This window comes from Ichthyophthirius multifiliis (genome assembly GCF_000220395.1).
Source record: "Ichthyophthirius multifiliis unplaced genomic scaffold scaff_1120509250279, whole genome shotgun sequence".
Classification (NCBI taxonomy): Eukaryota; Ciliophora; class Oligohymenophorea; order Hymenostomatida; genus Ichthyophthirius; species Ichthyophthirius multifiliis.
In genome coordinates, this window is record NW_004086912.1 from 39,261 (window position 1) to 60,768 (window position 21,508).

General features: G+C 15.1%; 3 protein-coding genes across 3 annotated transcripts, besides 42 other annotated features; all 3 read right to left on the reverse strand. All coding sequences in view use genetic code 6, as the record gives it.

The window, feature by feature from the left end:
* The first annotated feature begins 373 nt into the window (after nucleotides 1-373).
* Nucleotides 374-413: a microsatellite.
* A 191-nt stretch (nucleotides 414-604) lies between these two features.
* Nucleotides 605-649: a microsatellite.
* A 24-nt stretch (nucleotides 650-673) lies between these two features.
* Nucleotides 674-714: a microsatellite.
* Nucleotides 715-1,191: 477 nt separating this feature from the next.
* Nucleotides 1,192-1,240: a microsatellite.
* Nucleotides 1,205-1,252: a microsatellite.
* A 332-nt stretch (nucleotides 1,253-1,584) lies between these two features.
* Nucleotides 1,585-1,653: a microsatellite.
* Nucleotides 1,586-1,653: a microsatellite.
* Nucleotides 1,654-1,698: 45 nt separating this feature from the next.
* Nucleotides 1,699-1,776: a microsatellite.
* Nucleotides 1,726-1,787: a microsatellite.
* Nucleotides 1,764-1,817: a microsatellite.
* An 11-nt stretch (nucleotides 1,818-1,828) lies between these two features.
* On the reverse strand, nucleotides 1,829-4,777 carry IMG5_061610 (hypothetical protein; the record flags this gene model as incomplete). The annotated part of the gene is made up of 3 exons (XM_004037043.1): nucleotides 1,829-2,896; nucleotides 2,961-4,049; nucleotides 4,166-4,777. 3 exons carry the CDS (start codon nucleotides 4,775-4,777, stop codon nucleotides 1,829-1,831), a joined length of 2,769 nt encoding a protein of 922 aa, XP_004037091.1.
* Nucleotides 4,059-4,095: a microsatellite.
* Nucleotides 4,059-4,117: a microsatellite.
* Nucleotides 4,083-4,121: a microsatellite.
* Nucleotides 4,085-4,158: a microsatellite.
* Nucleotides 4,778-5,673: 896 nt separating the features above from the next.
* Nucleotides 5,674-5,713: a microsatellite.
* Nucleotides 5,714-5,805: 92 nt separating this feature from the next.
* Nucleotides 5,806-7,152, reverse strand: IMG5_061620 (hypothetical protein; the record flags this gene model as incomplete). Its single annotated transcript, XM_004037044.1, has 3 exons — nucleotides 5,806-6,051; nucleotides 6,106-6,750; nucleotides 6,998-7,152. 3 exons carry the CDS (start codon nucleotides 7,150-7,152, stop codon nucleotides 6,006-6,008), a joined length of 846 nt encoding a protein of 281 aa, XP_004037092.1. The 3' UTR covers nucleotides 5,806-6,005.
* Nucleotides 6,819-6,852: a microsatellite.
* Nucleotides 6,922-6,969: a microsatellite.
* Nucleotides 7,153-7,264: 112 nt separating the features above from the next.
* IMG5_061630 (PX domain protein) lies at nucleotides 7,265-19,902 on the reverse strand. Its single transcript, XM_004037045.1, has 11 exons — nucleotides 18,901-19,902; nucleotides 18,691-18,836; nucleotides 17,247-18,530; nucleotides 14,293-14,397; nucleotides 14,167-14,253; nucleotides 8,774-8,854; nucleotides 8,488-8,717; nucleotides 8,011-8,380; nucleotides 7,598-7,939; nucleotides 7,482-7,553; nucleotides 7,265-7,422 (listed from the first exon to the last, which is right to left on the reverse strand). The coding sequence occupies exons 2-11, from the start codon at nucleotides 18,742-18,744 to the stop codon at nucleotides 7,369-7,371; spliced, it is 2,679 nt and encodes an 892-aa protein (XP_004037093.1). The 5' UTR covers nucleotides 18,745-18,836; nucleotides 18,901-19,902; the 3' UTR covers nucleotides 7,265-7,368.
* Nucleotides 7,965-8,003: a microsatellite.
* Nucleotides 7,971-8,006: a microsatellite.
* Nucleotides 8,414-8,475: a microsatellite.
* Nucleotides 8,418-8,479: a microsatellite.
* Nucleotides 8,424-8,473: a microsatellite.
* Nucleotides 8,435-8,473: a microsatellite.
* Nucleotides 9,201-9,246: a microsatellite.
* Nucleotides 9,202-9,251: a microsatellite.
* Nucleotides 9,949-9,991: a microsatellite.
* Nucleotides 10,202-10,237: a microsatellite.
* Nucleotides 11,581-11,615: a microsatellite.
* Nucleotides 12,750-12,824: a microsatellite.
* Nucleotides 12,840-12,912: a microsatellite.
* Nucleotides 12,925-12,953: a microsatellite.
* Nucleotides 13,470-13,499: a microsatellite.
* Nucleotides 14,967-15,000: a microsatellite.
* Nucleotides 16,817-16,860: a microsatellite.
* Nucleotides 16,906-16,949: a microsatellite.
* Nucleotides 16,938-16,985: a microsatellite.
* Nucleotides 17,056-17,100: a microsatellite.
* Nucleotides 17,406-17,493: a microsatellite.
* Nucleotides 18,561-18,687: a microsatellite.
* Nucleotides 18,572-18,651: a microsatellite.
* A 410-nt stretch (nucleotides 19,903-20,312) lies between the features above and the next one.
* Nucleotides 20,313-20,374: a microsatellite.
* Nucleotides 20,375-21,112: 738 nt separating this feature from the next.
* Nucleotides 21,113-21,184: a microsatellite.
* Nucleotides 21,185-21,508: the final 324 nt, after the last annotated feature.

Consider the following 21,508-nt stretch of genomic DNA (forward strand, 5'->3'; position numbering starts at 1 on the left):
TTATAATAATTTAATATAAAAATAATAGATTTAAATTTAAATAGTAGATAGTGAAGGTGATTATTAAGAAGATAATTTTGAAGATAAGCAATAAGATTGTATTAAAAAAATAATTCAATATGTTTTAATTAGAATTCAAATTTTTTTGATAATAATATTTAAGATATAAAAATTAATATATTTTAATAAATTTGAAAATTAAATTTTATTCATTTTTTTAATAAACATATTATTATAATTCTGAATTATATAAATCATGTATTTTTAAATACCTTTTTATTTTTATTTATATAAATTATATATTAGAAATTTATTAAATTATTAAATTTCATATATTTAATTTATTTTTCTTTTTTCTATTTGAAATACTATTTTTTTAAATAATAAAAAAAATTTTGAAATAAAATAAAAATGAAGTAAAAAAAAATATATGAAAAGCTTAAATAAAAATTAAATTATTTTATATAAAAAATTTAAATAAAACTTTTTTTATATAATAAATGAATTATAAAGAATTATTATTAAACATTCAAAATGTAAATACATATAAATATAAATGTAAAAAAATATAAAAATTATTAATATTATAAAAAGATATTTATTTATAATATAAAAATAAAAATAAAAATAATAAAAAAAAAAACATAAATTAATTTAATAAAAATTTTTTATTTATAAATATATATATATATATATATATATATATATAAATATTTAAATATTTTTACATTTTTAAATATAAATATTCAAAAAAAATTATATTATTTTTTAAATAAATATAAATAAAAAAATATTACATATTTATTTTCTATTATTAAGATCATTAATAAAATAACAGAAAGAAATATATTAATAATTTATCTTAAAGATATAATTATAATTTATTTTTTACTTTTTTTTCTTTAAATTCATATTTAAATAACATTAATTATATATTTATCAAAAATTTTAATATAAAAACATGTATGTTCCAAATTTTTATTTCTTATTAATTATCATAAATTTTTTACAAAAATATAAATAAATAAAATTTTAATTAACAAAATTAGATCGAAAAAATATAATTTTTTTTAAAAAAATATTGTTATATTTATACAAATAATATATATTTTTATATATATTTTATTTTTAATAAATAAAATAACATATAAATTTATATATTAATACATAATATATTAATTTAATAATTTAATATAAATATTTTTATATATATATTTATATATATAAATTTATTTATATATTATATATATATTTTTTTTTTTAAATAAAAAATTTATACAAATAATATATCTTTTAATTATTACTTATAAATAATTTTATTCATATTAATGAATATTTTATTTTCATTATAATTTTACTAATTTACAATTTAATTATAAAATTAATCTTAAAATCAAATTATCATTTTTATTTTTTTTAAATAATATATAATCTTTTTTTATTATATTTTACTTATTTTTCTTCTAATTTTTTTTTTTTTTAGAAACTAATTAAATATATGCAAAAATTTATTTATTTTTTTAAAATTATTAAATAATTTTCTAATTTTAAATAATCATAAAGATAATAATGTTAATCGATCTAAAAAACATATAATATATGAAAATTATAATTATATGAAAAATATATTAATTATTAAAATGTAAATTATATTACTTTATTAAAAAAAAAAAAATTAAAAATATATAAGCAAATTATTATAAATTATAATTATTTTTTTTTATATATATAAATTATATATATATTTTTTTATATAAATATAAATTAAATTATTTTATATTAAATTATTTTTTATTTTATTTATTTATTTAAATTATATTAAATCTAATCAAATCTCAATTTCTTTAATTTCCGGTTTTTTATAATGTTTCAAATTATAACAAACCCCACTTGCTTTAAATGGTGCATGCGCCCCATAAGGTTTTACAAACCCATTAGAATTCTCTACATAAGTATCAAATCTATGTTCAGCCTTTGTTTTAGTTAAAAATGGTGTGAAATTTTTTTCTAAATTTTCTTTTTCTAATTTCAATTTTTTTTCTTCAAAAAACTTTATTTTATTTCTCAAAAGTTTTTAATATTCTAATTCTGAATCTCCAGTTGGTGCTTTTCCTTCATTTTCTTAAATTTTTGCATTTTCAACAATTTCTTATATTTCTTTTCTTTCTCTTTCTAATTTTATAATCATAGCCTAATACATTGATAATTCTGATATTATAGACATTGTTTACCGAGTTATTTATTTCAGTCTTTGTTAAAAAGAACCTAGTTTTTCAGATAATTCAAGTGTTTCTTGTCTTCCAGAAAGCACTTCATCTCTCAATTTATCACTTATATTGCTTATTTCATCTAATACTAGCTCTTTTTGAAGCTCTTCTTCTTTTTTTTTATTAAGTCTTTCCTCAAGAACAAATATTTTAGCATTCAGAGACTCCAAATCATCATCTTCACCTTCTAATTCTCTCCATCTCTTCATATTGAGGGGATCTTCTAATTTCTGAGATAACTCTAAGTATATTTTTTGTTTACATTTTAATTACTCTTTGATAGTAACAACTTATTGAGCTAAAAAAGGAACCAAATCAATGTTTTTTTAAGCAATAAGTATCTATCTTTTCTTTTCTTTAATTTCTAGTTTTAGCATTCTAGCTTCTTCTGCGATTTTCTTCAAATCAAGTTCTCCATTATTAAGTGTTTTTTCACAAATATTAGATTTTTCATACATAATACATAATTAATCATTTCTATCAATTAATTAAATACCTATATAATTTCTACTTTCTGTAGATATTTAATATTTCTTATTTAAACTTAATATTTAACTTTCTAAACTTTCAATAATAATATTTAATTTTTCTATTTCATTTACATTTTAATCAATTATTTATTTTTTATTCTATTTATTTTTTAAATAAATATAAATTTATATATATATATATATATATATTTATTATATTTACTAATCGTATAAATTCTAATTTATTTAATTAAGTATTACTTCTATCCCTTAAACTAATTTAAAGTTGCACTGTATGATTATATTATAGTCCACTTTAAGCTTTTTCCTAAGCCTCATTTTTTAATATTTCTAATTCATTTTAAGAAAGTTTGATTCTTTCTTTTAATTCAGCTAAAGTCTAACTACTATTTTAAATCAAAGAAACATATTTATTTCTCACGCCTTTAGTTTATTCATATAGTTATTTTACTGAATTTAATTAAAAATTGATTTCTTGGTATCGTTTACCCAAATCTAATATAATTAATTCTTTTATTTTTAATTCCTCTCGACTTTCCCTGACTTCTAAATTCGCTTAAGATGCTTTTCTGGCCATTGTTTCCCTTGTATTAGTTAAAGCCATTATTTTTTTTTTAGTTTAATATTCATATTATTATTATTATTATAATTAATCTTCTAATTCTTTTATTTATTTAAATATATATTCTTTTTATTTATCTTTATCTCCGTTTTATAACATTACATGTTTAGCTTTATGTTCTATTAGTTTATTTTCTTAAGAAATTTCAGTATTTTCTTTTTCTTCTTTTTTTATGTTTTTTTTTATTTACTAAGAACTTTTTTATATTTTTTAAATTGAAATTTAATATTCAGAAATTTTTATTAGTAAAATTTCTTTTTAATTCTCTTCTTTTTTATACATTCTTTTTATCTATTCAATTTACTTCTTTAAACTTTCCACAAATTCCTCATTTCTATAATATTCTTTTTCAAAAGCTTTTATTTCAACTTCGTTTTAAAACCTTAATGATTGCTTTTCGTCTAAAAGAATTCCTATTTTTTTTATTTCTTCCATTAATTATTTTATATCTTTTTTTTCATTATTTATAAATATTATATCTTTTAAATTTTTTTCAGATAATTCTTTATCTTTAACAATTAAACGTTCATTTTCTTCTGATTTTTCTTTTATTATATTATTAAATTTAACTATCTCCTCATTTATATTAAATAAATCTTATTTAATTAAAATATTTGCTTAAATAAGCATTTATGATTTCTTTAAATATTTATTAGGTTCATCTTTAATCTAAAAAACAAAAAAAATTATAAATATAAAAAAAAATATATATATATAAATATATATATATAAATATATATACATATATTTTTAACAATATTTATATATATATGTATATTTTTTACTTAAGAAATTATATTTTATTTTTAACTAATTTCTTCTATAATAGAATTATTTTAAATTTAAAAACTTTTGATTTTTCCTTTTTGTTCAATTAAATATTTCGTTTCATATTCCACATTTTATTATTTTTTTTAAATTTCATCTTTTAATTTATCAATTTATTAAATTAGACTATTTTCTTCAATTTATATTTGATATCTTATTAATTTTTCATCTTCTTAAATACTTATTTCTTTTTCTTAAATATTAGCTTAAATTTTATCATGTTCATTTAAAATTTAATCTAAAGTTCTTCTAAGATTTTCTTCTTCTAGTTCTTATTTTTTTATACTAGATTGATAACTTTTATATTTATTTTCAATGTTTTCTTGTTTTATTGATAGTTCTTCAAATACATCTTTACTTTACTTTATTTCTAATTATAATTGTTTTGTTTTTAATGGAAGCGCCTTTTGGTTTTGGAATGATTTTACTATAGTTTAATGTAATAAAATGAAATTTTGTTTAAGTCTTTCATTCTATTCATCGCTTATTTTATTTGTTTTTTATAAGTTTTATAATATTCTTAAAGCCAAATTTCCATTTAAATCTTATAATTAATCTATATCGTTCATTTATTTATTTTTAAAATAAAATAGTTATTTTTTTAATATTTTTTTTTTTTTAATTGTATTTCTTTATATTATTAAAATATATGATTTATTTATTTTTAATATCAAAGACATGTATATATATATATGAATATTTGATAAAGTTATTTATATTTTAATTATTTTAAATAAAAATAAAGCAAAAATTTAAATTTAGATAAATTAATGAAATCTTTATTTTAAAATTTTTTTCCAATATGTTTAAAAAATATTATTTTTTTTACTATAAACATAACGAAAAAAAAAAAACTATTATTAATATAAAATATAAAGATAAAAAAAATTAAATTTACTAATTATACGAAATCTTAATTATAAAAACATATAACCAAAAACAAAATAAAGTTATTAAAAATAATTTACAAATTTATAAACTTTAATTTATCTCTTTAAAATTTTTAATTTTTTTTATTATAATAAATATATCTAGATTTCAAATAATTTTTTTTTTTTTATTATTTAAATATGTATAAATTTAAATTAGTAAAAAATTAAAATAAAAAAAAAATATATATATTTTTTTTTGTAAAATTAAATATTTTATAAAATAAAAAAATAAATACAAAAAAACAAGATTATTATTTATGTTAGTTACGATTTTTTATTTAAAAAAAAAAATTCTAAAAATATAAATATATATATATATATTAACTTTTCATTATGATTAAGTATTAATAGTGTTAGAAATATATTCCCAAAGTTCATTTTTCTAATTTATATATTATAATATAATATTTTTTTGTATATATTATATTGATAAATATATATATAATTACTAATTTTGTAAATTCTATTTCATAAGTCGCAATTTATTTCATAGTTATAAAAAATGTTTATACTTTTTCAGCCTTTTTAATATAAAAAAATATTATTATTTTATAAAAAATATATCTTACTTTAAATTTATCAATTTCTTCATATCCTAATATTACAGTCATTATATCAGTAATATAAGAAATTTATTTAAAATCATTTTCATTTTTATCAATATCATTTTATATAGCTTAAACACTTTATTCTTTTGTTTTATTAGAGAAAATGTTTTTAATACTGCTTTTACCAGCCATAGTTTTTTATTATTCAAGTTTTAAATCTTTTGATTTATTTTCTAATTTTTCTTTTGTTTATTTATATTATTATCTTCCTTCTAAAGCTTCTAAAAATGCTTTTATTTCTTTAGATTCTTATCTAATCATTTCATAAAGTAATTTAAATTTATTTTTTGATTGTAAATCTTTCTACAAATATTTAATATTAAATAATTGATATTAATTATATAATAAAATAATTACTATTTGTTAAATGTAATTTTATAATTGTTAATCACTTTACTAACTAAACAGTAATTTTTAATCATTACCAACATATTCTATTAAACAATTCTTTTCATATTCCGGCATTAAAAAGCTTAGGAAACTAATAAAATTTTCTCCTTCACTATCTCTACTTGCTTATATATTTTTTGCAATGTCTTTATAGTTTTCTAACATAGAATTAACTTTTTTAAGATAAGTATTAAAAGTGTCAATTTTAGATTCTAAAACACTATTTATTTCTTTACCACTTAAGTATTTGAAGCTATTTTGATATTTTTCAATAATTTCATTATTTCCTTAAGTTTGTAATTATTTAAAAGCTTTCTCTATATCAGTTTATGTATTTCTATTTTTTATAAATACATATATATAATTATAATAAAATAATTACCTAATGAAAATTTAAAGTTCATCTGATTCCCATAAATGCAAAGCTTAAGCAACTTTTTATATAAATACTTCTAATTAATTTCTTCTATCTTCAACAAAGGAATTATCCATATTTCCTACAGTCTTTTTAGAAGGAAGAGGTGGAATATAACATGAAGGCCATCTTGCAACTAATTATTTTCTTAAATGATAAAAATCACTGAATCTTCTCTAAATATCAAAAACACCTTTCTAATATTTTATATTTAAATAATTTATTATATTTATATGTATATATATTAATTATTTAGGCATTTTTATATTTTTTATTTTCATTTTTGATTTTATTTTTTAGTAAACAAATCAACAAAAAAAGACAATAAATAATATGATTATTCCCACAATATTTTATATTATTGTGTTTTTAATAAATAAAATTAAAAAAAAAATTTAATAAGTAAAAAAAAAAAATATATATATATATATATTTATTAATTACTTAATCTTCTCCTTTTACTGTGTATATTATATATTTTTGTAATCCTTCTTTTACTTCTGGGTTACATACAAAGGCTTAAACCTATAATATTAATTTATTATATTTATTTCATAAAATAAATAATAATTTTTTACTTTTTAAATAGTATCTTCCATTTTATTGATTTTTTTGTTTTTTTAATTTTTTTATATTAATTTTATTTGTATTATTTTTATATTATATATTTTGTTTAAATGATTTTAATTTTTTATCTAGTCGCATTATATAGATTTTAATTTTAATAATATAATATATATTTAGTTTAAAAAAAAAAAAAACTAAATTTTTAAATAAAATATTAAAAATTAATAAAAAATAATTTTTTATCTTTTTCATTATTAATATTAATTAACATTATTAAGAATGTATTCCCAAAGTTATGTTTTCTTTTATAATTATAAATATAAACATATATATATATATATAATTATAATATTTAAAATACTAATTTTGTAAATTCAATTTCATAGCTAGAAATTTATCTTAGAGTTTTGAAAAAGGTTTATTCTTTTTCAACCTATATTTTTAAAAAATATAAATATAAATAAAATACTAAAATACTTTAAATTTATCGATTTCTTCATATCCTAATATAACTGTCATAATATCATAAATAAATGAAATTTATTTAAAATCATTTTCATTATTATCAATATCAATTTAAATTAATTAAACACTTTCTTCTTTAGTTTTATTAGAGAAAATATTTTTAATACTACTTTTACCAGCCATAGTTTTTTATTATTCAAGCTTTAAATCTTTTAATTTATTTTCTAATTTTTCTTTAAATTATTTAAATTATTATCTTCCTTCTAAGGCTTCTATAAACGCATTTATTTCTTTAGATTCTTATCTAATCATTTCATAAAGTGATTTAAATTCATTTCTATTATGAAGTTCTTTCTAAATATATTAAAAAGAAAAAATAATATTAATATTTATATTTATAATTATATTTATAATATATAATATACAATTTATTAAATTAAAGTTTATAATTGTTAATCATTTTACTAACTAAAGATAAATTTTTAATCATTTCCAACATATTCTTTTAAACAATTATTTTCGTATTCTGGCATTAAAAAACTTAAGAAGCTATTAACATTTTCTCCTTCACTAAATCTACTTGTTTATAAATTTTTTGCAATGTCTTTATAGTTTTCTAACATAGAATTAACTCTTTTAAGATATGTGTAAAAATTATCAATTTTGAACTCAATAGAACTGTTAATTTCCTTACCATTTAAATACTTAAAACTGTTTTAGTATTTTTCAATAATTTCTTGATTACCTTAGGGTTATAATGACTTAAAAGCTTTTTCTAAATCAGTTTATTAATTTCTAAATATTATATATAAAAATATATATAATATATATATTTATATATTTAATATTTTTTTTTTTTATTTTTATTTTTTTTTTATTTTATATTTTATTTATAAATTTACCTTATAAATATTTAGAATTCACCTGATTCCCATAAATGTAATGTTTAAGCAATTTTTTAAGTAAATACTTCTAATTAATGTCTTCTATCTTCAACAAAAGCATTATCCATATTTCCTACAGTTTTTTTAGATGGAAGAGGTGGAATATAACATGCAGGCCATCTTGCAACTAATTATTTTCTTAAATGATAAAAATCACTAAACCTTCTCTAAATATCAAAAACACCTTTCTTATTTTTAATTTTTACATTATTTATTATATTTATATATTTATTTATAAATTAACTTAATCTTCTCCTTTTACTGTGTACATAATATATTTTTATAATCCATCTTTTACTACTGGATCACATACAAATGCTTATATCTTGAAAAATATAAAAATTTAAACTTTTTATTATTATTTTTTACTTTTAAAGTATTATCTTATTCCATTAATTTATGTTATTTTTTCTTTTCTATAAAAAAAAATAATTAATTTAAAATTAATATATAAAATTTATATACAAATATACATTTATATACATAAATAAGATACAAAATATTATATTTATTTAGAAATTATATGGATTATTTTAAAGCAAATCTAAATAATTATAAAATTTATTTTTATTAAATAAAAAATAAATTCTAATTCAGTAAATCTTAAATAATAATATATTAATATAAAACTTAATATTATTTTTTTAAATATATATAAATATGTATGTATATAAATAATATTTTTAATTTAAATAATAATTTTTTTTTAAAAAATAAAATTTAAATATAAAATCTAAAAATGATTTAAACTCAAATACCTACAAAGACTAAATATAACAATACTTATAATCACCATCAAATTTTTTTTGACGACGAATAATCTTAATAATCTCCAGATATACATATTATTAATTAATAACCATCTAAAAGTATAATCTAAAGACCTTAATCTTAACATAAATCAACTATTTTTTCTGTCTAAAATGATTTAGAAGATACCAAATCTCTACGTAGAGCTGTTGCACATTAAAAAGATCTTACACACGATTAATTATTTGGTAAATATATTGAAAATGATTAAAAAAATATTCCGTAAAAAACTTAATTATGTGAAAAAAAAGTCTAAAAATCGGCAAAAAACAACTAAAAATAGCCATTAATATCTCCAAATATGATGTGGTGGGATAAACCATCTCAAAATCAAGACGATGATTCTGTATTTACAAAAAACTATGCAAAAGATCGTAAATTTATGGATTTTTCAAGTAAAATATTTACTGAAAATCCAATAAAATACGAATAACAGGAAAATGTGAAAAAAGAAGTTGAAAAATATTCAATAATAACAAACCTACCAAAACAAGAAATATAAAAAATAGAAACAAAATAAAATAAAAAAGAATCTGAAAAAGAAGATATAGAAATTCGTAAAAACAACCGAAATTATTCAAATATATTTTTAAATGAAAATTTAAAAGTATAATAAGATTAAAAATAAGAAAATATTAAAAATAATAATATTCTTTTTTTACCTAATAATGTGAAATAAAGTTAATTTGATAGTATTAAATTTAATCCTTAAAGTAAAAATGAGTAAAATATAAATAATATTAATGCTACTTAGAGGCATTTTAATAATTTAAAATCAACTTTAGATACACATAATTATTAACAGGAGTTCAAACTAGGAATTAAAATCGAAGAACAAAATAAAAATAAAGAATAAGATGATATAAAAGAAAATATTAATAAAAAAAATACTTAATAATAGGAATTTGTTTAAGCTAAAAATGAAGATATTGTTTACTAAATTTCCTATAAGAATTTAAAGTTTAATTTTGATAAAAAAGCTTTTAGAAATTATTCATAAAATAAAGGTTTTTAAGTTCTAGTTTTTACCTAAAATTAAGCCGGAAGAGGTTAAATTTTTCTTAAAGAAAAATAAAAAAACTCAGGTAGTATTGTTAATGTTCTTGGATTTCTAAAAAGTGCGTTTGTTTAAGTTCTTGAAGATAAAAAAATTACAGGAAAATAATTTAATGAAATGAAATTTATTAAAAGAATTTGATTTTATATATAAATATATATATATATATATAATTTATTATTATATTGATTTGACTTTATTTTTTAAAAAAATAACGTTTTTATATTATAATATATATTTTTAAATATATATAAAAATAAAAAAATTTTAAAAATGAATAATGTACTTAATAATCCGATTCCTTAATCAAAATTTAAAAATTAATCCTCATAATATTATGGAAATCCTCAAAACATAACTAAATTTGATATAAATTTATTAAACGAAGATGCATTAAAAAACATGAATAGGCAAATAATATTAGAAAAAACATTCGAAATAATTTTATTTATATTTACATTTTGTTTTGATTTAATAGTAGTTTTTCCTTTATATTTATTTTATTAATTCTATGAATTATATTTAGATATAAAATAATCAAATTAAGTAAGTCCTTTAAAAGCGAATAAAATGTTTATTTTTTAATTGATTATTTGTTATATATTTGATTTTATATTGCCTATGAGTATTTTTGGAATTACTGTTTATGCATTTTTATATTTATTAACTGAAGATTTGAATATTTACCATATATGGTGTTACAATTGCTTTTTATTTTATTTTTCTTTTGTTATTTTAGTTTCTTATTAATATAAAATTAGAAATCCTAATGAAAGATTTAAATTTACGACAAAGTTTTTAAAAAAATTTAAAATACATATTTTTAATATAATAAAAATAAAAAAAAGTTATCTTTTTAAAAAATAAAGAATAAATTATTTAGGATTAGGAATATTACATCATGCATTCTAAAGAAAAATAAAATAATATTAAAGTTAAATGTATAAACACGATGAAATATATAATAAATAAAACGAATAATATTCTACTTAAATAATTTTTGATAAAGATAAAGAAAAAAATTAATTTAACGAATAAATATAAGAAATCAAATAAGAATTAGACATAGATTTATCTTTCTTTTTTTTCGATTTATTTTCTTTAAATACGCAACAAAATATAAAAAATATCACCTAAAAATAACAAGAAATAATATAAATACTTAACTAAACTGGATCTAAACGTAAAAAAAAACATTAAAAATAAATATTAAAAAAAATGAAAAAGTTAATTCCTGTGCCAATCAAAAAATCCTTTGGAAAATTTACAAAACATCAAATTAATTATATCTGATATAAAATCCTCCATTAGCATTATTCTTAATAGTGTTAATAATAAAACTAGGTTTACCAACATTATATATAAGAACAATCCACAACTTGGAAATAAATCCTTTTATAATAACAATAATATCGATTTTTTATATATATATAACAAATATGTTATATTAAACTTTAAATAATAAAGATTTACGTAAGAGAATCCTATATAGAGAAACAATAAGTAAATTATTAGATTATAAAAATTTGGACAAGGCTGATTTTTCAAAAAGAATAGATATAACATGTCCTTTATCTTTAGAAACATGGGATAATGCCAGAAGAATAGCAAATTAAATAGATATTTAAGATACTGAATAATATGAAATAAGTTACGTGTTTTTAGGATTTTATTACTTTTTTTTAGCATTAATTTGTTTTTCTATTTTTGGAGAATTTTATATTATTATTGGGAAAAATTCAGTATATATGAATGGTTTGCTTGTAATTCATGTTTGTGCTGATTTTATATTTATTACGTTAATTTTTATTGCTAGATTGTGGTATTCATAGTAATTTAATGATATTTATGATAAAGAAAAAAAATCAATAGAAAATATTTTAGGAATTTATGAAGATATAATGACTATGTTTGATTGCTATTTTTCAGGAAATCTCATTAATAAAACCGAAAACGACGTAACTGTAAATACAGTTCTTAAAATAATGGAAAAATCAGATTTTCTAGTAAAAAATAAACTTAATATAAGGGGAAGTTTATATTCTCAAAGAGAAAAGGCAGCATAAAAATTAATAAAAGTAAATATACAAACTCTCAAAAAAATAGAAAAATAGATATATATGGATAAAGAAGAATATAAACATCTAATATTAGGATTTTTCGATTTTAATTTTGGGGAAACAATTACAACTATAGGATTAGGTTTATTAACTACAATGCCATCAATATTAGATAAATTAAAAATTATATTATGGGGGGAGGATTAAGAAGTAAATAATTTTTATTATTGATTTTATTTTATTTATAAATAATTTTTTTTTTTTTAATTTTAAAGTAAATTTAAAAAAAAAATTATAAATATAATAAATAAATAAATATATATATATATATATAATATATATATATATTTATATATATATATATATATTTTTTAAAACATAAAAAACATTTTTAATAATTTTTTTATAATATTTTATATATTTTTAATTATTTTATTTTAATTTTATAAACATTTTATTTTTATGTTTTTTATATTTATATAGTTTATATTTATATATAATTACATATATTAGTTTTTTTTTTCATATATTATTTTCATTTAAATAACCAATAACTATTTTTTTTTTATCTTAAAATATAATACAATCATCTTTTTTACTAACATTTATATTATTTATTTAAATTTATTGACTTTCTTTATTTTATATATAATTTTTTTATCTTTTATTATATATAATGTATATAATTTTTTTTACGATTTTATACATCTAAAATTTAGAATTCTCCATTTGTATTAAAAATATAAACTTTATTTGTTCCTATTATTATTTTATAATTACATAAAATACAGATATAAAATTACCATTGGTAAAAATTATATCTTCACAAGAATAAAGCCATTAAAACTATTTAACAGAAACTTAAGTAATTATTAAATATTTAAGCTCTAATGAAGATATATCCCATATATATAAACAATTAGGATAACTAACTTATTATAAATAAAATAATATATATAATTTAAAAAAAATAAAAATTAATAAAAAAATTATTTAATTTAAATTTATTTAATATTATTTTTTTTTTCATTATTTTTATTTTTACTGCTTTTTGAAGCTAAATAGTTAGCTTAACAGCTGAATTTCGCATCATTTTAATTATATTATTAAATTTAGTTTTTATCAAATTAAACTTATTTTATATTAAGTTTTGCTTGATTATCTATTTTATCAACTAAAAATTTGAGAAAAAAAATAACATTTTTAATATAATTTATATTTACATTTAGTATATTATTTATTCATATCACTTTCATTTACAAAAAACTCCTCTTTAAAAACTTGCTTTTTTTAAGAAAATTATTTATAAATAAATTTAACAAAAATAATTTTTAATATAATAATTATTAAACTATATATATTAAAATATTAATTATTTACAATATTTATTCCTTTCTAAAAATTTATTTAATGATCAAATGTTGTTATAATTTTCCATGTTAAACTATTTATTAGTTTTATCTTTTTTATAATATAAATAGTTTTCTTAAAAAAAAAAATATATTATTTAGTTTGATTTGATTACTTCACCATCATAGCTACAAATAGCAATTAAACTATTATCAAAACTAGTTTATTAAACTTAACTTATTCCTAAAGAAAAGTCCTCAAGTACTATCTTAAATATTAATCCATTTAAAGGATGATAAACTAAAAATTTATACTTTTTATATTAAAAAAATAAAATAATATCTTAATTAAATTATTTACATTTAAATAAGTATCCCAAGTAGAAATATAATTATCATCAACTGCCCACATAATATCATAAATATCGAAATTTTCAGTTTAGAAATGCTAATTTTTAAATTTTAAAAAATATAAAAAAAATAATACACTTAATAATTTCCAATCTAATGTATAATAAATTCCAATATAATCTTTCATTTCTTTTCTTTCAACTAAAGCCATAAATTATCCATCAAAAGTAAAAGAAATTCCCTTTTTTTTTTAAAAAAAAAAAAAAAAAAAATCTTCTAAAAAAAAAATAAGACAAACCTTTATCAAAATGTTTTGGATTTTTAATTATACTTTAAGATTTATCACTTAAACAATAAATCGTAGCCTTTAATTATAAATTAGAAAAACTAATTATATTTTTTGAATCAGGGGTCCATATTGCATTCAGTAATCCAAATTATTAATCTTAAATTTAACAAAACCATTATTCATTATGTAAACATTTAATTTCGATTTGATGTATGCATTAAAAACTATTAATATATAATAATTATCTGGTGAAAATTGAATATGACTTATTTAATCTTAAAAATGATATACTTGTACATTTTATAAATCTTTAATTGTTTTAACCTTTTTTTTTTTTTGTTTAATAAATTAAATCGTTTGTTTAAATTTACTAAAACTTTTGTTCCGTTTGATATAGCTATTAAATTATAATCTTTTGAAAAAACAGAAATAGATACACCTTGAATAATATTTGAAAAATACATAAATATAAAAGTAAATAATTAATTAATAAATTTAAATAAAAAATTGCATTATATAAATTTTATAATTTCTTTTTTTTATATTTTTTTTTTTTTTAACAAAAAAAATATTAAAAGTATTAATATAAAAATTAAAGAAAACAAACTTATTTAAAATATATAAAATATTAAAATTAAGTTTTTATATAATTAAATAAATTAAAATTATAATATAAACTTTTAATTTATAATATACAAATGTTTTAAAACACTAATATATTTTCATTGAATATTAATTAAAATAAAAACGGATTTTATTTACAATACTATTTAGTATAAATACTTTAATTTTTATTTTAAATAATTTTCAATAAAAATATTTATTTTATTTAAAAAAAATGATTTCATAAGATACAATATATCTAAAATAATTATTAAAACTTTTTATATTTTAATTTTTTAAAAAAAGAAATTTAAATTTATTTTTGCTAACTTTTTGATACATATTAAAAAATTGATTTCAGAAAATATTTAAATTATTTAAAATTAATTTAATAAAAGATATTAATTTTTATGAAAAGATAAAATTATTTTATATTTATAAAACTTAAAAATTAATATATAATAAAAAAATGTATTTTTTAATTATTGATTTTTATATATATTATGTCTATTTTCTTTAATAAAATTTTTTAAATATAATTTTTATATTTAATTAAAACTTAAAATGAAAAATGATTTATTATTAGTTGAATAATACTTATTTTTTTAAAAATTTATTTTTAATTTCTAAATAGTATTTATTTTTAGCAACATTTAATTTTTTTTTTTTAAAAAAAAAAAATCTATATTAAATAAAGAAAGTAAAGATACATTTTATTATTAGCATTTATTTCAAATATTTCAAATAAAAATTCATAAAATATAATTATTATTAATTAATAAAACATATAATAAAAGCAATATTTTTTCATATTAGGTATTATTTTTTTCTAACTAATAATATTAAAATAAATTATAAAATCGTGTATTTTTTAAAAATATTAATTTTAAAATTTATATAAAAAATAAAAAAATATAACAAAAAAAGATATATATATATATATAAATATTATATTTTATTAGCAAACACATATTGAATAAATAAAAAAACATTCTAAAATTAATTAACAAATAATAATTTTTTTTTTTTTAAAAAAAAAATGAAATAACAATTTAAATAGTAAATACAGACAACAAAATAATGTAAGATTTCCTTAAAACTAAAATAATAAATTCTTTAAAAATATAAAATTTACTTAAATTCAAATATATTTACATAATCTGAATTAAGTTTATTTAAATTTAACTTAATTAATCTTGCTTAAAAACCAACTAGATATCTTGAAAAAGAATTAGAAATAAATCAAACTTTTTTAAAGTATTAAAACAACAAGTCTAATCTAATATTTTCTGTGGCTTACGGTAGAGCTTTTGGTAAAATAATAAGAAAATGTTAAATATGTAAAATTGGTTAACTTAGATTAGAAATAAATGAAGGAAGGTATATATGTAAAAGTAAAACTAATTAAATATAGAACTAAGAAATATAAAACTGTGGACTAGCTTTTGAAATATAAGAAGTTGAGAAAACAAATTGGATAAAATATTTAGATTGAACAATTAATCAAATAATAAAAATATATTATGTAAATATTTTTTAATTTTTTTTAAAGTATATAATTGCTATACTTTATTAATTATATTTTGAAAATTATTTAATTTCTATTTTATTTTTAAAAAGATAAAATTAAATTATTAAAAATTATGCTAAATTTATTGATTATATATATTAAATAATTATTTTCTTATATATAATATTTTTTAATAAAAATAAATAATTATTAATATATAAAAAATAATATAGAAATTTTTATATAACTAATTTAAAGATATATATATATTTATATAAATATATATATATATATATATATATTTATTTATTTTTCTTTATTTCCAATTAAATTTTCAATTTAGAATTTTATTAATTAAAATTATCATTATTAATCAATAATATTATTATTACTATTACTTATATTAATTTTGCTATTATTCATATTAACATTATTATTTCTTTTTTTCATATTATCATCATTATAATCTTGTTTTTGCTATAACTAATCATTTTAATTTAATTAATTATTATTAATTTATTTTTATTAATCATTATTTTTATATTTTAAACTTTCATTTTATTTTATACCTTTCGAAGGGTTATATCTTAATAAATCTTCAGGATTAATATTTAAATTAACTTTTTATTACAATTCTAAAAAAAATTAAATATATATAAATAAAAACTAAAAAATTATAAAAATTTACATTTCTTTAATTTTTTTAAGGTATCGATCTATCAGCTTCCTAAGCAGTTTTAAATGCTTCTTAAATTCCCATTCTATCATTTGGAAGACCTAAATAATAAATTAAAGCTTCTAATGTTTTATAATTAGTAGCATTTATATGTTCAGACTCTTCTTAAACTTATTTTTATTACTCTTATTATTATTATTATTATTATTATTATTATTATTATTATTATTATTATTATTATTATTATTATTATTATTATATGAATTCTTCTTCTTCAGCAATATTATGCATTTAAGCATTAGTGAGATTAACTCCATTATTCAATTAAGCTGAAATAACATTTAATACATTTTATCCTTTAATAGCAAGTCTAAGTAGACATTATTAGAATTCCTTATCATTAATTCCAAATTAAAATTGACCTTAAGGCGCTTATTTTTTTCTAACAACTTAATTAAAAATAATTTATATTTCTTCTTTTTTTTAAATAATTTCTGGAAAAAATGCAAACTTATGACAAAACCAATGAAAAGTTTTAAATGAAATTTCTTATGGATTTAATTAATTATTAAGGTCCCTATAAGCCAATTTTTTAAGACATTCAAATAATTCAGAAATTTTATTTTTATTTTTATTAAAAACATTTTATATTTCTTAAGATTCATATAATTATTCAGTTTTATTATTATTATAATTTTCCTTTTCTTTAATATATTTAAACTATTCTTTTACTTTTGCTTCTAATTTCTCTCTCTGATCTATTTCTAATTATTTTTTCTTTTACTCGTTTTATTCAGTTTCTTTTTTTGTTATTTATAATTTGGACATTTCTTCATCTATTTTTTTAATTTACTAAGTATTGAATTATTCGAAATCTTATTTTTTCTTTAATAATTATTAAGATTCTTTTTATTGTAATTCTTTATTTATTTTTTATTATTCGTCTTCTTTTTCTTTCTTTTTTTATTAATTTTCAATTTATTTTTGTTTCCAAAAATTTATAAATTCTTAATTCTTTTTTTCAACTTTTTAATCAGATTTTTGTTTTTGTAATTTTTAAAAATCTAATTATTATTAAATATTTTTATGTTTATCTTATTAAAGCTCTTATTTTCTATCTAAAAGATACTATTAATTCTATTAATTAAATTTGTCTTTTCTTTTTTTTTCTTTATTTTCTTCTTAATCTTTTTACATTTTCTATATTTCTATTTAATTCTTATATTTTTTGTATCTAACAAAAGTATCTTTTTTGTCTTAAATAGTAAGAATAATATCATCTAAAACACCTGCACACTAAATATAATAATAAAAAAATTAATTAAAATTTATGTATTTATATATTTAGATATTTATATATATTTAAATTTCTATATTATATATTTATTTATATATATATATATATATATATATATATTTATGTTTATTAAATTTTTTTATTATATATATTTATTACTTATTCTGCAATATTTCTGTCTTTATAATTAAAAGAAGTTATTAATAACTGCATGCATGAATTTAATTTTTTAAACGGTTCAATTTCCAGTACTCTTTTTTTCTAAATTTTTCTACTATCCTCAATATTACTTGTATTTAACTTTTCTTATTTTTTTTTTTATTTTTTATTTTTAAAATCAATTTTATATATATCCATATAATGACTCACAGGTTAAATTACAGCTCCTGGAATTATAGCTTATGCTTTATATACTTCTTTAATTACAGTTTTTCCTTAAAAAAATTAAAAACCTAATTTTCCATAGAAAATTTCATTTAAAACTACATAAGCATATTTTTAAGATTCTTTTATAGCTAATTCTCCATCTTTATCAAATATAAATTCCTCATAAATTTATTTTTCCTTTACTCTTACATATCCCTAAGGTAAAGGATATTAAGGATTTTCTTCCAATTTTTTATTTAGTTCTTTTATTACTTCATTATTCACTCTACATTATTCAGGATCATCGAAAAGAATTGTATTTTATCCTTTTGAAAATGCAGATTATCTCATATGGTCAATTAAAGCTTAAAAAGAAAAACTTAAAGGAAGGTGTCTGAGATCTTTATTTGGTTTAGAATATATATAAAATGAAAGTTAAGTTAAATAAGAAAGAAACTATTCAAATTAAAGAGACTAAATATCTTTAAGTTCACATGATTCATAATTTAATTATTTTTAATTACTATTTTTAAAAAAAGATTTTATTATTTAATTTACGAATTTCGATTTTATATTAATTAATTGTTTTTCTTTTATTATTCAGATTAATCGTCTAAAATACATTAATTTTTTTTTCTATCTTCTTCCAAAACAACTACTCTAACTAAACTTTTATGTTCATCTTTTGATAAAAAAGCATCAAAATCATAATCTTTTATTAATTTATATATCTCAGGAACACTAATAATAGAAAATTTATCCTTAAGCATATCAAAATTGTTAACATTTTTATTTACAAAACTGGAACTGAATCCCGAATTGGAATATTTAGCGAAAAGATTTTTAAAAACAGAATTATATTTTTTTTATAGTATTTATATTTAAACCTTATCCCTTTATTCTTCCAAATCTAAATCAATAAATTAAATTTAAAATAAACCAATCTTATTTTCCCTTTTTTATATATTTTCTCTTGTCCCGTATTCAAATATTGAATTATATTCAAAGTCTTTTTGATTCAATTTAGATATTCCATGTTCTAAATTCCTATATTCTAATTATTTTTAGACATAATTTTTCTCGTTTTTAATTTTTGAATATTTTTTTAAATTTCTTCTTCTTTTTTCTATTAGTGAAATTTAAAATTAGAAGTAATTTCGTCTAAATTTTAAACTATTTTTGGATCGGCATTTTTACCATTTCTTAATTAAGCTAAATATTGAATTTCTTCCTTATTAATTTTCTATTCGCCATTAGTTTTAAAAGTGCTTTATCCATATTTTTTAATAGTTCCTTCTACAATCTTTAATGAACTATATAATCCTCTAGGAAATTCTCCATTGATACTTTTTTTATGTTCTTATAAATTATTAAATTCATTATCCTTAATAACACCAATATTATTTTAAATATCCTATTATTATTATTATTATTATTATTATTATTATTATTATTATTATTATTATAAATATTATTAGTGTTCAATATAATCATTTTAATATTTTTCTAAAATATCTTTTGGATTTCCAAAAAATTCTAAAATTGAAACTAGTCCTTAATTATTTTATTTAGAAAAAATTTTTATTTAAATATTCGTATGTCCAATCAATGGTTTTATTTTTTCATTTAAAAAAGATATTTCTAGACTAACAATTTTTTTAATAATTTCAATTATTAGACCTCTTTTTTATTACTAAAAAATATCATTTTATTACTATTCCTCTGTCTTACTTTTTTAATTTTTTTTTTCTTGAGGAATTTTTTATTTTTCACTAGCATAATACATTGCCAAAGAAACTTTTATAAATTTAATAGCAAATTCTTAAATTTATTCATCATTTTAAAAATTTTATAAAATATTCAAAATAGGAATTTAACAAACTTATGAATATATGAGATCATTTAAATAAATTTTAAAAAATAAATCTAAAATTTAAATAGCACTTTTTAATTATAAGTTAATATTGTTAGAAATTTTTTAAAAAAACTCTAAATCAATAATATTAATAATGTAAGATATTTAATCCGACAATTATATTTTTTATACCAAAGGATCTAATAAAATATTTATAGGTAATGAATCTAAATCTTCAAAGCATTAAATAAAATTTGTTAATAAAAATTCTCGAAGAGTTATATTTTCAAGATTTTCAATTAAAATAACAACTAATATACTTTTATACATAAAATAATATTAAAACTAAAATAAGTAAAAATATAAATATATATATATATATATATATATATATATATTAATATATCGATAGTATATTTTATATATATATATTTTTTATTTTTTTATTGTTTTAATATATATCTTTAATTAATTATATACTTTTATATTTACCTATAAACTTTTTGAAATTTTTAATTTTTTCTGTTTACTAAAAATTATAATAATTAAAATAATAACTAGCAAGAACAAATTTATAAAGTATCATATTTATACATACATGACTACTTTTTTTCTTTTTTTTTTAATATAAAAATTAATTTTACTTCATTTAATAAAATTATTATAGATTTTTATTATTCTTCATTTTATTCTAATAAAGTATCAAATAAAGTCCATATTTTAACCAGTAGGCTTAAAGATGAAATTCTTAAATCA